The sequence below is a fragment of the Pyrus communis genome, chromosome 3 (assembly GCF_963583255.1).
Source record: "Pyrus communis chromosome 3, drPyrComm1.1, whole genome shotgun sequence".
Classification (NCBI taxonomy): Eukaryota; Viridiplantae; Streptophyta; class Magnoliopsida; order Rosales; family Rosaceae; genus Pyrus; species Pyrus communis.
This window is the reverse complement of record NC_084805.1, coordinates 7680374-7695275: the sequence shown is the minus strand read 5'-3', so window position 1 is coordinate 7695275 and position 14902 is coordinate 7680374. Positions and strand designations below refer to the sequence as shown.

At 38.2% G+C, this 14902-nt stretch overlaps 1 protein-coding gene across 1 annotated transcript; it reads right to left on the bottom strand.

Moving 5' to 3' along the window:
* Positions 1-13184: 13184 nt before the first annotated feature.
* Positions 13185-13976, bottom strand: LOC137728139 (uncharacterized). Its single transcript, XM_068467016.1, has one exon. The coding sequence runs from the start codon at positions 13974-13976 to the stop codon at positions 13185-13187; it is 792 nt and encodes a 263-aa protein (XP_068323117.1).
* Positions 13977-14902: the final 926 nt, after the last annotated feature.

Below are 14902 nucleotides of genomic sequence, written 5' to 3'. Positions count from 1 at the left end.
GAAAAACCATAGGCTAAGGGGAAAAGTGAAAAGTTGCATTAAGTCAAAACTATACGTCTTTTAGACGCAAGTAGAAGAGCTCACAAGAGTATGATCGGCCCAGGATGGGTGCCTCGTTAAAACCTAGTTAGGTAGTAAAAACCCTATGGGAAAAATGCTCCTAATCGTAGGGAAAATAGTACATTAAGATCAAGTGAGTATACTTTTGGATACTCCCCCTGAGTTTGACATAACTTACAAATGAGAACTACAAGCATTGCATATGATAGTTAGGCATGCCAATTCCTTGGACAAGTTTTCTAGAAGGTTGACTTCAGTAGTGACGTCGTGTAGAGGTCAGCAAGGTTGTCTGGGATCGGCTTGCATGACTTCAATCTCCTAATGCAAGCAGACGCAATATGTCTTGGTGTTGACTTTGTTGATGTATCATGGCTTGGTCGGGTGGATACATGCGGCATAGTCTTCATGGATCGTCGTTGGGACTCAATGATGGATAAAAAATAGCAAGTATTTCAAATATGCTCAACTAGAACTTCTAACTATGTCTCACTTGTGGCGTAGTGAAGTGAGGTAAGTCTTGGAATGTTTCGAAGATTTCGCAACTAAGGACATATCGTAGACCTCCAAGATATTCCGATATCCCTAATGGTAAAGACATAACCATTTAGGGATTTTGCCTTGTGCGGGTTTGATAAGTAACCTGCGTCAGCATAACAAACAAGGCAAGCATCATTCTAAGGATCAGGGGGTTGAATCTGCTCGAGATGCGTTGGGATTTGGCCTCGTAATACCTTCAGGGTATGTCTTTAATACCAATTCAGTGGTTGCATGTAGGCACGGTGTTGCATCTCTACCAGATCAACGGCGAAGGAGATGTCATATCTAATATAATGAGCTAAGTACAACAAACCGCAAAGTTGAACTCATATATGGAATGTCGGATTCCATAACCTCTTCAAGGGTCTCATTTGCATATAACGTATGGATGATCAAAGGTAGACTCAAAGGTAACACCTTCGGGGTGTAGTTCGACTGGTAGACCAAAATACCGTCAGAACAATGCTTCAACTTTAGGTCAAGGCATAAACAAGTTTTCCCAAGATCCTTCATCTCAAATTCCATCTTCAGGTGCGAGGCAGTTTTCTCAAGCTCTTCTAGAGTCTTTGTGAGATTCGTGTTAACGACATAAACTGTAACTCTAGCAATTCAGAATCATAGTTTAACACGCAAAGACATAATTCATATCCCTGACTGATCAAATAATCACTTAGATGGGTATACCACATCTGTCGGATTGTAAGTAAACGTCTTAAACAAGTTAAGAGGGTGTTCCGTGGTTTAGAACTATTTGAACCAATCCATGTAATTCTTTGGGAACTTACATGTAAATCTCCGTATCTATATCCTCATGGAGAAAGCACTAACTACATTTCATAATGCTGCTATCAATCACAAGACGTTTGAGAGAAACCTTGCGCCGTAAGGCATGCATCATATTACACTATTTCATTCATCTCATAACGCTTACTTTCTCACTTGTAACATAACAGGGTTACCTTGGGCAGTGTAGGAACGACAGGTCCAATTCACACTTTGGTAAGGAATTTGACATGGATTGTAATTTCGGTTGTCCAATCAGTTCTATGTTATCACTTAATCAACAGAACACGGTTCGATATCATCGTTTTTCATTTATGTTGGTAGCTACCATATAAGTGAAAACATCATCAATGGTAATCTCAGTTCAATTCCATTTAGCTCATCCAAACTAGTATACTGGACCAAGAACTTCAAGTCTTGGGAGTAATCTAGATTAATTGTTATGTGTCAAGGGGATCAACGTGCCAGTAAAAGCTTTGGCTCTTCTTGTGATAGACGTCTTCCATATCGCTAGTCACCCGACAATAAAAAAGAAACAAAAAAAAAGCTAGCAGCAATAGTGAATAATAAACGCAACAGCTAGCACACACAAATATTTATAGGTCTTAAATCCTTAGGAGTTTTAGAAACCGAATTCACTTCTGAAACTGTTTTCCTTTTGGTCATAGGAGTCCCAACCTTTTTTTTTTATTTAGTTAAAGAATATTGCAAAAATATATGTGAAAGAAAGAATGGAGAGATGTGAAAAGACAATGTGGAGTTTTTATCTCATCAATAATTTCATGCCGATATGTTCGCATCGTACATCTCCAAAATTATTCAATCCAATAGTTTTGATCATGACATTATGCCACCACTTCTTTTTAGGGTTTCTGAACCTCCACAGTTAAATGAACAGAATCATGACCAATAGAACCTTTAGCAACATTCCCAATATTTGTTCCATGTGATTTTGCCTAGAACAACTCTGCCCCAATGCTCCCTCAGCCGCGACAGGAGGAACTACATCATCAGGTTGATCCTGGAAAACAATGATACATAATTGGAAATTAACCACCACAATCTGAGCAAATACACCCTAGCTCCTCTCTGCCAATCTATTGCCTTGAGGTTGGCATGTTACCCCCAAGGCAATGGACTGGCAAAGGAGCTAGGGTGTTGAATTGTCATTTATAACTTCGATTTTAAGTTAAACAAAGGCTAAATTTTACTTTTGGTCTGTGCAGTTTGTTCAAGATTCGCTTTTGGTGCATGTAGTTTGAATTGTGTCTATTTTGTATATGTAGTTTAGTAAGCTGTTGCAATTCAAGAACACCTCCCAATTTCAATTAAATTTTCATGGTGGAAGTAGTTTAGTGTTCTTACAATCTGAAAACATAAAAGGGGCACAGTTGGACCAGTCCAAAAACTACAGGGACGCTTGGCGTAAAAAAATTAAAGTGATGTGGCTGATGAACAAAACTAAAGTAAATTTGAATTGCCTGATTCTGAAAATTACTATATTTGGACTCAAAAGATGAAAATTATGTATCATAGGATAGGATTACCATATAAGATGAGGCAATTTCACTTACCGTTTATTTATCATTATCTATTTGATTTTGTTGAGCAGGACTCCTGGAGCAAGAACAAGAAAATGATGTCAATCTGATGAACGAAACCTGTATATATGACGACAATTAAAAAAGTTCATGTTTATCCCATCACTTGTGACTTATGTATCTTCAGAGGAAGGAGAGGGCATGCAAGAACTCAATTCTTGCCATATATGTTCATTGTTCAACATTGTAAAACAAAGGATACATATGAGGCCAGAAACTCCCACGTAACAATGATATCTAATGATATATATATATATATATATATATATATATATAATATCTATGTCTGTGCAGCTTGTATGGATATATGTATATATATACACATATATCACCCAAACAGACGTTAAGGGTACCTGCTGTTTGAATACTCAAGGCTTTCTTCAATGGCTTTAGCAAGTTGCTTATGATATTGTTCATCGTAGCACCTAGATTCATTCTCTAGTTTAAAAGTAACAAATTTTGCAATGGTTAATTTCATGAATTACTGAAAAAGAGAGTACCTAATTTGAATCATTGTTAACATGCTTTGATTAGATCACTAGGCTTAATCAGCCTCACCGATTTCAATATGTTGGCCCTTATCTTGTAAATCTAAGAGAGAAAGTCGAGTGGCACACTCTATGTCATCAATTTCGTCTTGTTCAAAGATCACCATGTGTCGTTGGAAGACGCCTTGAGAGGTCTTAGTTTAGGTGCTAGTCGGCTCGCTAGCTGGGGCCTAGTGGCTAAACGGACTAAGCAGATTTAATTAAATTTATAATATAACATATGAATAAGCGCCTACTTACCATCTAAAAAATAAAAACTATACTTGCATTGAGAATTTAGGAAGGTTAAAAACTTAAAACTTAAGCCATCATAACATTGTCATCATCACAAACTAATGTAGCAAAAATAAGAAAACCCCAAAACCAAAAACCAAATTCGAAAATTCACTAATTCATAATATGGGTTTTTATTTACTAGGTTACCGAGAAAACTCTTTAACTTTTAAAAAAAAAAAATTAAAAACAATGGAACTGGCTAGCCTCCACCTATTTGCCTAGCCCACCTAACCCGCCTAGCCTCTACCCGATTTTTCTCCACGTTTTGACCTAAATCCCATCAGTCCTCCATAGCCTAGGCCGGTTTTTAGAATAGTGAGTGAAAGCACAACCCACTTAAGAGAAAATACAATGAACATGCCCAAATAATAAGAAGGAAGAAAGCCCTGGGAACTAGACTGTTACTCTTCTATTACATTATGGAGAACTCCATCATTGTCATGGTCAATCCACATCCTATCATAGTGTCTAGGAACCTGGCTCTCTTGGCTTACTAACGTGGCCTTTTCCCATTTTTGAATCGAAAACGCAAGTGTGGAGAAGCGACTTTTTCCCGAATAAATGATCTAGCTGACTCTCGTTCTTTGGACCAACCTATGATCTAAAAAGAAATGGGGTTGTCACTCTTTTTCAAATACACCGGGAGGGACCACTTGATTCATCATACAATAGTGCAACATTGGACATTGGAAACATGTTTTGTCTTTCTCATCGGGCTTTGGCTTTAGGAGGTTCTTTGGAATGTTCTTAATTAGTACACGCATTTCAAAATAATTATTCTATCTATACCGCATATTAAGAGAACTCTCTAGGATTAATGACTATTTTAAAATTTGTTTTAGAAAATCAAGGGCATGAATATGGCGTTTTACTGCAATGGCGAAAAGCAATGTATGTGCACTTTGATCTGGATTTGATCCCCATTAATAATTCTCTCCCCTAACAACTAACTATTTTACCCACTAACATCGCTCTACTAAGAGTAATGCTATTCTTACCACAATTATATACCACATTTCTTTATCATCTTAGATGGCAGATGAGTTCGATAAACTACATCATTTAATTTCAATCTTTTTATTAATTAAAACACTTAAATAATCTTAGGTGGCAGAATAAGACTTCTCGTATACCACAATCATCATTTAATCAATAATCTTGTTATTAATTATTGATTGACATTTTGAAATTAAAGCTAATTAATTTAGATGATGTGATTGTCCACACCAGATGCCACCTAAAGTGATATACAATTGTGATACAAAAATATGATAAAAATAGCATTATTACTACTAAAATTAAAAATAAAATCAATCAAACACATTATTATAATTCAATACGTTTTCATATCCACTTTCTCTCCCACTTCCTACTTTTTCTCTATCCTGCAATAACTTTCCCCTAAACACATGCATAGCAGGTGCGGAGATTGCTAGTGTTTATGAAGACTGCTCGAATTTCATTCAATTTATCCCTATCCCTTTAAAATCCCATCACAAAGAATCAAATCACTCTTTTCTATTCTTTTGTCTTTCGTATAAGTAAAACACGATGGGATAAGCTCTATGGGTCGGAGGATGTAAATACACTTGGTTGGACAAGTTGACCGAGAGCTCTTGGCATTGGCGTGTCTTGATAAATCGAGTTCCAGTAGTAAGGTTGAGGTAGCAGTAATGTAGCGCTCCAAGTCTGCTGTCTCCTTTTGTGTGTCTCATTTGTGTCTTATTGCTAATATTTTGACACATGTCCTCTAACTTAACTAAATATTTAACATTTAAAAGTCAAAAAAAAAAAAAATTCCAAAATAATCTGATTGTTGGTTAACGAGGTCTGCAAATCCAAAATAGAATTCTTTCTATGGCTGTTGGGTTTCCAACATAAGCGAACTTCTTCCCAATTTTTCTCCATCGTTGTACTGCTTCTTCACTTCTTTCCAAGCTAGCTCTGGTTGAACTTGGATTCTGTCCAGCTGAAACTTGCTTACCATGAGACCCATATCCTGCCAAGTGCCAACATTTCTCTACCAAATACAGTCCATCATACACATATGTACTAGAAGAAAGCTCTTATAGGAGTTCGTTTTCTCCATGGTTGTACTACGTTTTCTCTATAGTTTGTCCTTGGAGAAGTTAAGCAACGAATCAGGTATAGGATATATATATATATATATATATATATATATATATATATATATATATTTAATCGTTTATGGATTTCTTGCTTCTTATTCATATATAAATTTGACTCTCATATTGTATTTTTCATTTTTCTCGAGGACATAATAATCCCTGTGAAGCCAATGGAACCGAAGCATATGAAAAGCACCAAAGAAGGATTTAGGCTTTGATCAGCTCTCAAATGACAAGCACCACAAAGACTTATGATAATGATATGAAAGTGCAAGATGCTATGAGAAAAATGCTCAAGGAATTTACTCTGTTTTGGGACTAAAGTTTCAGTTAATACTTTTTATTAAAGATTAATTTTATTTGGTTTGATATTTGGAAAGTAGTAGCTGTAAAACTTACTAACTCAGTGTTTCACTATAATTGCATATCCCAACAATTATGGGATGCATGTATTTATAATACTTTCATGATAACAGTTTGGGTTTGAAAACCCTAGATACAAGGAGCGTTTGAAAAACAAAATACAAACAGAAAACCAAAGAGAAGATTACATCCACATGTTTAGATTACCACAGAAAACCGATCAAACAAACAAGTCCTAGAAATTAGGAACAACTGAGAGGATAAGAGTTTGATCCAAGTCAAACTCCTCAAGTTGCGGTGATTTCCTTAGCATACTGACCTCGTCTAACAGCCCCTCGCAAGCTGACAGGTTGTGGAACAACGGGAAGCTTGGAGACAAGGAACTTAAACCGAGACGAAGACAGACCTTTGGTAAACAAGTCAGCAAGTTGATCTTGCGAACAAAGATAATTAACCAATAATTGCCCACGAACCACCTGCTCCCGTACATAGTGATAATCGACTTCCAAGTGTTTAGTTCGTGCATGGAAAACCGGATTAGACGCGAGAGCTATGGAAGATATATTGTCACACCAGATTTGAGGACGAACCAAATACAAATGCAGATCTTTGAATAATGATCTTAACCAGGAGAACTCAGCCGCAGTGCATGCCAACTGCCTGTACTCGGCTTCAGCACTAGACCTAGAAACAGTCTTCTGCTTCTTTGAACTCCAGGATATAAGGTTGGAACCAAGATATATACAAAAACCACGAGAATGACGAGTATCCGGATTCCCTGCATAATCCGCATCAGAGAAAGCACTGAGTTGAGTAGGTCCAGGTTTATATAGAAGACCATGAGTATGCGTGGCCTTCAAATATCGTAAAATCCGTTTGACGGCTATCCAGTGAGTTATTTTGGGAGCATGCATAAATTGGCATACTTGGTTGACAGCATAGGACAGATCTGGGCGTGTAATTGTGAGGTATTGTAGTGCTCAAACCACACTACGATACACCTCTGGTTTGTCATATAGTTCTCCCCCATGCGCACTGAGCTTTTGACCAGATGAGACGGGAGTAGATATAGGCTTGGCTTCAGTAAATTTGGTGCGAGATAGCATGTCCAATGTATATTTAGATTGACAGAGATGCATAGCAGTCCCATAATAGTTGACTTCAACCCCCAAAAAATAATGAAGGGTTCCTAAGCCTTTCATGGAGAACAAAGTACCCAAGTGCTGAATCAATCGGGATATGTGGTGAGAACTATTGCCTGTGATGAGTATATCATCCACATAGAATAGGAGAAAAAAATACACACCGTTTTGTCTGAACACAAATAAACTGTAGTCGCATGTGGATTCCTGGAACCCTAATTCAAGCAAAAAATCTGAGAACCTCTGAAACCAGGCCCTGGGCGCTTGCTTCAAATCATAAAGACTACGTTGAAGTTTACACACATGATTTGGGAATTGCTGATCAATAAACCCCGATGGCTGGCGCATGTAAACTTCTTCCTTTAGACACCCATGCAGAAACGCATTTTGCAAGTCAAGCTGCCTGACCTGCCATTTGTTAGACACAGCAAGACTTAAAACAAGCCTTATCGTACTGTGCTTGACAACAGGACTAAAGTTCTCACTGTAATCCACTCCAGCTTGTTGATGAAACCCATTGGCGACAAGCCTAGCTTTATGTCGTTCAATCGTACCATCTGCACGTCTCTTCAACTTGAACACCCATTTGTTAGGAAGCAAATTCATGTTGGAATGATGGGGAACCAAACTCCAAGTTCCATATCGCTGCAATGCATTAAATTCTTGACTCATCGCATTTCTCCACTCCGGATACTTAACAGCTTGACTGAAACACGTTAGTTCAACAGGTAACATGTCAACAGTTAAATGCATGGCATATTTGGGATTGGGTTTATGAATCACTGACTTGGAACAAGTAGTAACTTGATAGTGTGGAACATCAGGAGTAGCATGGAGCACAGGTTCAAAATGTTCAGCGACTTGCTCATTTGATGGTGCAACAAACTGGATAGTAGGGGATGGCACAGGTATTGTAGGGCAAGGTTGAGATAAAATTGGGTTAGGATGGGTGTCAGTTGGAGAGGCTCTCATGGCAAGAGTGGTTGGATTAAGGTTAACTTCTTGGGAAAGAGATGAGACAGCAGGATTAGGGTTAAGTGGTGGATGCAAACTAGGGCTGCTAGGGGTGTCAAACGTTAATAAGAGATCTAGGGTTAGAAGGTTACCTAAAGGTGTGACGTTTTTTGAAGAAGATGTGAGTCCCTGAAAAGGGAAGTAGTCCTCATCGAATAGAACATGGCGAGACACATAAAAGCGTCTTGTAGACAGATCCAAGCACTTGTACCCCTGATGATTCAGTGAATAACCCAAGAAAACACAAGCTTTGGATTTTTGTTGAAGTTTATTTTGTGTATAAGGCACTAACCAAGGAAAACATCGACAACCAAACACCTTTAAAACATTATACTTTGGGTTTTTTTGAAAAAGTTTCTCATAAGGGGATGCGTAAGACAAAAGTTTAGTTGGCAAACGATTTATCAAGTAAACTGTCGTGGAACAGGCATCAAACCAAAAATTTTTGGTCCTGTGAGATTGTGAAAGCATGACTATACTTGTTTCAATAATGTGTCGATGTTTTCGCTCGGCAATTCCATTATGTTCAGGGTGTTTAGGACAAGAAGATCGTTGTGAAATGCCATTATCATTGAGAAATTTTTGAAAGGCATGGCTTTTATACTCTCCACCTTCATCACACTGAAAGGTTTTAATGGGCAAATCAAACATTTTTTCAACTTTGGCCTAAATGTAACAAAGATTTCGAACATTTCACTCTTGTTTTTCATAGGAAAGATCCAAGAATAGCCAGAGTAGTCATCCACAAACAAAACGTAATAACGAAAACCTTCATTAGAATTAATGGGAGAACACCACACATCAGAGTGTAGAAGTTGCAAAGGAGATTGAGACATTGACTCAGACAATTTGAAAGGTAACTTTGTACTCTTTCCTAAGGGACACGACTGACAAAAGCTTACATTTGAAGTACCGTGACTTGGTACCAAGTTATTGGAAATTAAAAACTTACTTATAGAATTGGCAGGGTGACCTAGTCTTGCATGCCATGTATTCATTGAACACCGAAGGCCTACAAATGCTGAAATTGGATGCTTGAGTTGTCCAGTGCCACATGGAAATGGATATAATCCATTCTCACATCTCCCTCGGAAAAGCGTCTTCCGAGTCTTGAGGTCCTTAACAAGGAAAAAATAGGGAAAGATTAGGAGATAGCAATTATTGTTCAAAATAAACTTATGCGCAGAAAGTATATTTTGGGAGGCAGAAGGACAATGAAGGATATTATGCATGTCAAACGAGCAAGTTGGAGTATGTAATTTATTTGAACCAGAATGAGAGATAGAAATGCTAGAGCCATTACCTCCACCCCCAATAGTTTCATTACCATTATACTCTTTAGGGTTAACAAGGTTCTGAATCTCAGGAGTTATGTGAGCATTTGCGCCGGTGTCCAACAGCTAGGTACCATTCTGTTGTTTGTTGAGAGTGACGGGGGCAGACGACATGGCTGCAAGGCGTTGAGTGGGAATTCGTCCTTCAAAAGCAGCATTCATCCTATTATAACAATCAAGGGTCGGATGACCTGGTTTGCCATAGATTTGGCAAACAATTCTCTCACCATTAAAGCCAACCCGCTCTCCACTGCATGGCATGGTCCGAGAGTTGTTGTTGGTCCGAGGACCATTTGCTCGTTGGTTGAACACGTTACCTCGATAGGATGAAGAAACACCTCTCCCAATCCCTCGAGTGCGGCCACCACCTCGACCACGAGAAGCAACAAAAGCATTGACCTGCGCAGATTCCACCAAAGGAGCAGTGTGCGCAGCCATTCTACGCTCAGTAGTTAACAACATCGCCTCAAGAGTAGGGTAAGTGATTGGAGAATCACGGGCTTGAGCAGCACTGACAGTCATCTCGAAGGCAGGTCCTAGGTTGTTTAACACAATCTGGACCAGTTTATCATCATTCATTGGTTGCCCTGCTAGGGCAAGGTTGTCAACAATCGCGTTCATGCAATCAAGGTAATCCGCCACAGTAAGATCACCTTTCTTCGTCTGCAATAATTCATTTCTCAGAAACAAAATCCTGTTTTATGAAGTAGAAGCATACCGTTGCTCGAGTGCTTCCCAGGTGGCTCGAGCAATCCTTTTGCTCGCCACGATAGACAGGACATAAGCCGTCAACGAGCCATTGATCCAACTAAGGATCATTTGATCTTGTTGGACCCATGCAGTGTACGCAGGGTTCGCAGTTGTTACACCAGGCAAATGCATGGGAGGAGACACCATCGTTCCATCAACATATCCCATCAGATCTCTGCTCTTGAGAATTAGGAAAATTTGGGCCAACCACAGGGGGTAGTTGGTCCTGTCAAGTTTGATGTTAACGACAGTGGTGAAGGGGTGGAACGGATGAGGGGAAGTGGGGTTGGAAGCGGAGTAGGAGGGGACAACATTGTTCTCAGCCATTGAAGCATGGGAAGAAAAGGAGGATCGGTGTCGTTAGACAAAAAAAAAGGGCTCAATACCATGTAAAACTTACTAACTCAGTGTTTCACTATAATTGCATATCCCAACAATTATGGGATGCATGTATTTATAATACTTTCGTGATAATAGTTTGGGTTTGAAAACCCTAGATACAAGGAGCGTTTGAAAAACAAAATACAAATAGAAAACCAAAGAGAAGATTACATCCACATGTTTAGATTACCACGGAAAACCAAACAAACAAACAAGTCCTAGAAACTAGGAACAGCGGAGAGGATAAGAGTTTGATCCAAGTCAAACTCCTCAAGTTGTGGTGATTTCCTTAGCATACTGACCTCGTCTAACAGTAGCGACTATCAATTCTTGTGATTTTCTGATGACTCATAAAATAGTTTGATTGAGAAGAAAGAATTTTATTTTGTTTTTAGAGTGAAATTCGTTTGACACCAAGCAAACGAACCCCTGCAAAAGCTTTCTTCAAGTCACAAATCAGTTCTTGCGTTTAAAGGACATACAGAGCACTACAACTGTGAGGGATGATTTCATATTTGTTGTAATCTCAGTCACCTCAAACTGAGATTTTCTGCACGACAATAACAACAGCAACATACACACAATTGATAATTAATAAAGCTGTCCGTTCGCTTACTCAACTTTTCACCCAGTAAGCTTGTCCCACTGTTTCGAATCGTTTCCGTCTTCACTAAACAATTTCTACCTCTTCTTCGATTCAGAATTCCCAGAGAATCCTTGACTCCCAGAATACAATGGGATTTCACACCTGAAAAATCTCACTCTACCACCTCTTAGCAAATCCATATTCCGTGATCTTCTCCTTGACTTCAGCCAACGGCTTTTGGCATATTTGGTAGAGAAATGTTGGCAGGATATGGGGTCTCATGGTAAGCTTGTTTTCAAGTTTCAACTGGACAGAATCCAAGTTCAACCAGAGCTGGCTTGGAAAGAAGTGAAGCAGCAGTACAACGATGGAGAAAAATTGGGAAGAAGTTTGCTCACGTAGGTAACCCGGCAGCCACAGAAAGAATTCTATTTTGGATTTGCAAATCTCGATAACCCAACCGTCAGATTATTTTGGATTTTTATTTGACTTTTAAATGTTAAATAAAAAGTTAACAGAGTTTGTTAGAAGACATGTGTCAAAATATTAGCATTGAGACATAAATGAGGAGAGATTTTTTAATGTGAACGTCATACGGGATGGTACGCCACATGTTGTTATATAAATGGTGAGATATGTATGTTAAAAAGTTAATAACTTAAAAAATGAAATTTCACATCATTTACATAAAACACGTAATGTATTACTCGTTTTTCCGTCACAACTAAAAATTTCTCATAAAGGAGACATACAAACGGAAAGAGCAGACCTGAAGCCGTAAAGTAGCAGCATGGCTTGCCGTTGCCACCAGTGCGACCCGCAAAATTGTTAAAATTCTCATGATTACGAACTAAAGAAAATCAAATACATATACACACAGAAGATTCATAAAAAAATCATTGTGTTTTACGGAGTTCACTTACAGTGAGAAAAGCAAAGATTTTGCAAAGAAGGAACCCCATTAAAATGGATGAAACAAGAAAACTCAGACTCGTATGGTACACAATAGCAGTTTGGTTCGATATTTTGGTAAAGGATCTGGCGATATTTAGGAAAATGATCCTTGCCAGATTCTTTTATTAGAAATTCTGTGATCATGATCGTTTATCGTATATCGTACGATCAGAAATTATTTGAAATTTAAAATTTAAAATTAAATATAAATAGTACCTAATGAAAACTGACTGAATGATATACTATGAACGATTACGATCACAAGATTCATAGGATTCCAAAAAAAGGATAAGGCCAGGATCCTTTTCCCTTTTCCCGATATTTAGAGAGTAAGTCAGAACTAAAGTGCACAAGTTGTAGGGATTAGGCGTAAAACATGCTCTGACAAATAAAAAAAAAGTTGTAAAACATGCAGCCCTTAACAGATTCCTTGTGCGAAGCTCCTCATCTTTACTCTTTCTGGATTAATTATGTGTCACTAATTACCTACTGGATGAAAAAGAGAATGCAGAGCATGCAGTAGCCTATAAAGAGTATAAAAATATTTGTCAAAATGTTTGTTTCTTGATCTTAATCTTCTATATACACAGAATTAAATAAATACCGTGACATAACTAACCATGTCCAGAAAATTCATTCTGATATTTAGAAGAAAGAAACCAAAGATATATTTTGTACAAAATACAATAAAACGAAGTGTCAATTAAAACAGCTAACTAGACTAGCTTAAATCCCAAAGTCTCCTTCGCCTTGTGATCCAAGTTCAATAAACATCTCGAAGCGGCAAAGAGGGCAATTAAGGTGACTCTGTTTGAACCATCTCCATATGCAGTTTTCATGAAACATATGTGTGCAAGGCATGGACGTTACATCCTCTGAACCCACAACAAACTTTTCCAGACAAATAGGGCAAACCTCACTTTCACGCACAACGGGTTGTCTTTTTCTTCCTCGACCTCTCTCGTCCTCATTAACATCCTCGGCATCAGCCACCACTCTAACCCTCTTTAGCATCTCCTTGATCAACGCATCCCTTTCGAGTTCTCTTTGTTTCGAGCAATCCTCACAACGAATCTGGTTATGGTATATTTTTATGCCAACCCTCAGGCGCAGGACTTTAGGACCTTTCTTGGAATCCAAGTTTCTAATTCGGATACCCCTGTCTATAATCGTCTGTACTATATCACTGTGCACGTCCTCGTGGATTTTAAGAAAGGATAACACCCGATAAAGATAGGGTCTGACGTATGCGTTTCTGGTTTGTAACCAGGACGCATTAACTATTTTGCTTTTGTAACTTCTCACTTGTACTTCAGATTGGTGCACCAGGGTTAGGGTTCCGTCTTCCGAGAGATCGCTGTCGAAGTAGCTGTGGTTTTTGGAGACTTCAAAGTAGATTTCTAGTGGAACACAAGGGGAATATTTCTCATGAGGGCCGAGGGGGTCTAGTACTTGGGTGTCAAGGGAATCAACTTTCCAGTAAAAGCTCTGGTTCAACTCGTGAAAGACGTCTTCCATATCGCAAGTCACCCGAAGATTATAAAGAAGATAAAAAAAACCTAGCAGTAATAGTGAATATCAATTGACGCAACTGCGCTAGCATACACAAATATTTATAGGTCTTAAATTCTTAAGAATTTTGGAACCCGAATTGATTTCTGAAACTGTTTTCCTTTTGGTCATAGGAGTCCCAACTTTTATTTTTTCTATTTAGTTAAAGAATATTGCAAAAAAATATATGAAAGAAAGAAGGGAGAAATGTGAAAAGAAAAAAAAAACAATGTGGATTTTTTATTTGATCAATAATTTCATGCCGATATGTTCGCAAACATCTCCAAAATTATTCAATACAATAGTGTTTTTTTTTTTTTTGTCGAAATTCAATCTAATAGTTTCGATCATGACATTATGCCACCACTTCTTCTTAGGGTTTCTCAACCTCCACAGTTGAGTCAACAGAATCATAACCAATAGAACCTTCAGCCACATTCCCAATATTTGTTCCATGTGATTGGCTAGAAGAACTCTGCCCCAGTGCTCCTTCAGCCGCAACAGGAAGAACTACATCAACAGGTTGATCCTGGAAAACAATTATATAATCGGAAATTAACCAAAGCAGTGGATAGGCGCGCAGAGGAGCTAGGTGTAGAATCGTCGTTTCTAACTTCGATTTTAAGTTAAACAAAGGCTAAATTTAGTTTTGCTCTTTGTAATTTGTTCAAGATTCACTTTTGGTGCCTGTAATTTGAATTGTGTCTGTTTTGTATATGTAGTTTAGTAATTAAGTTGTTGTAATTCAAGGACACCTTCCAATTTCAATTAAATTTTCATGGCGGAAGTAGTTTATAGTGTTCTTGCAATCCGAAATAACATAAAAGGAGCACAGTTGGACCAGTCCAAATTACAGAGACCAACAATAAACCTCAACAAAACTACAGGGACCA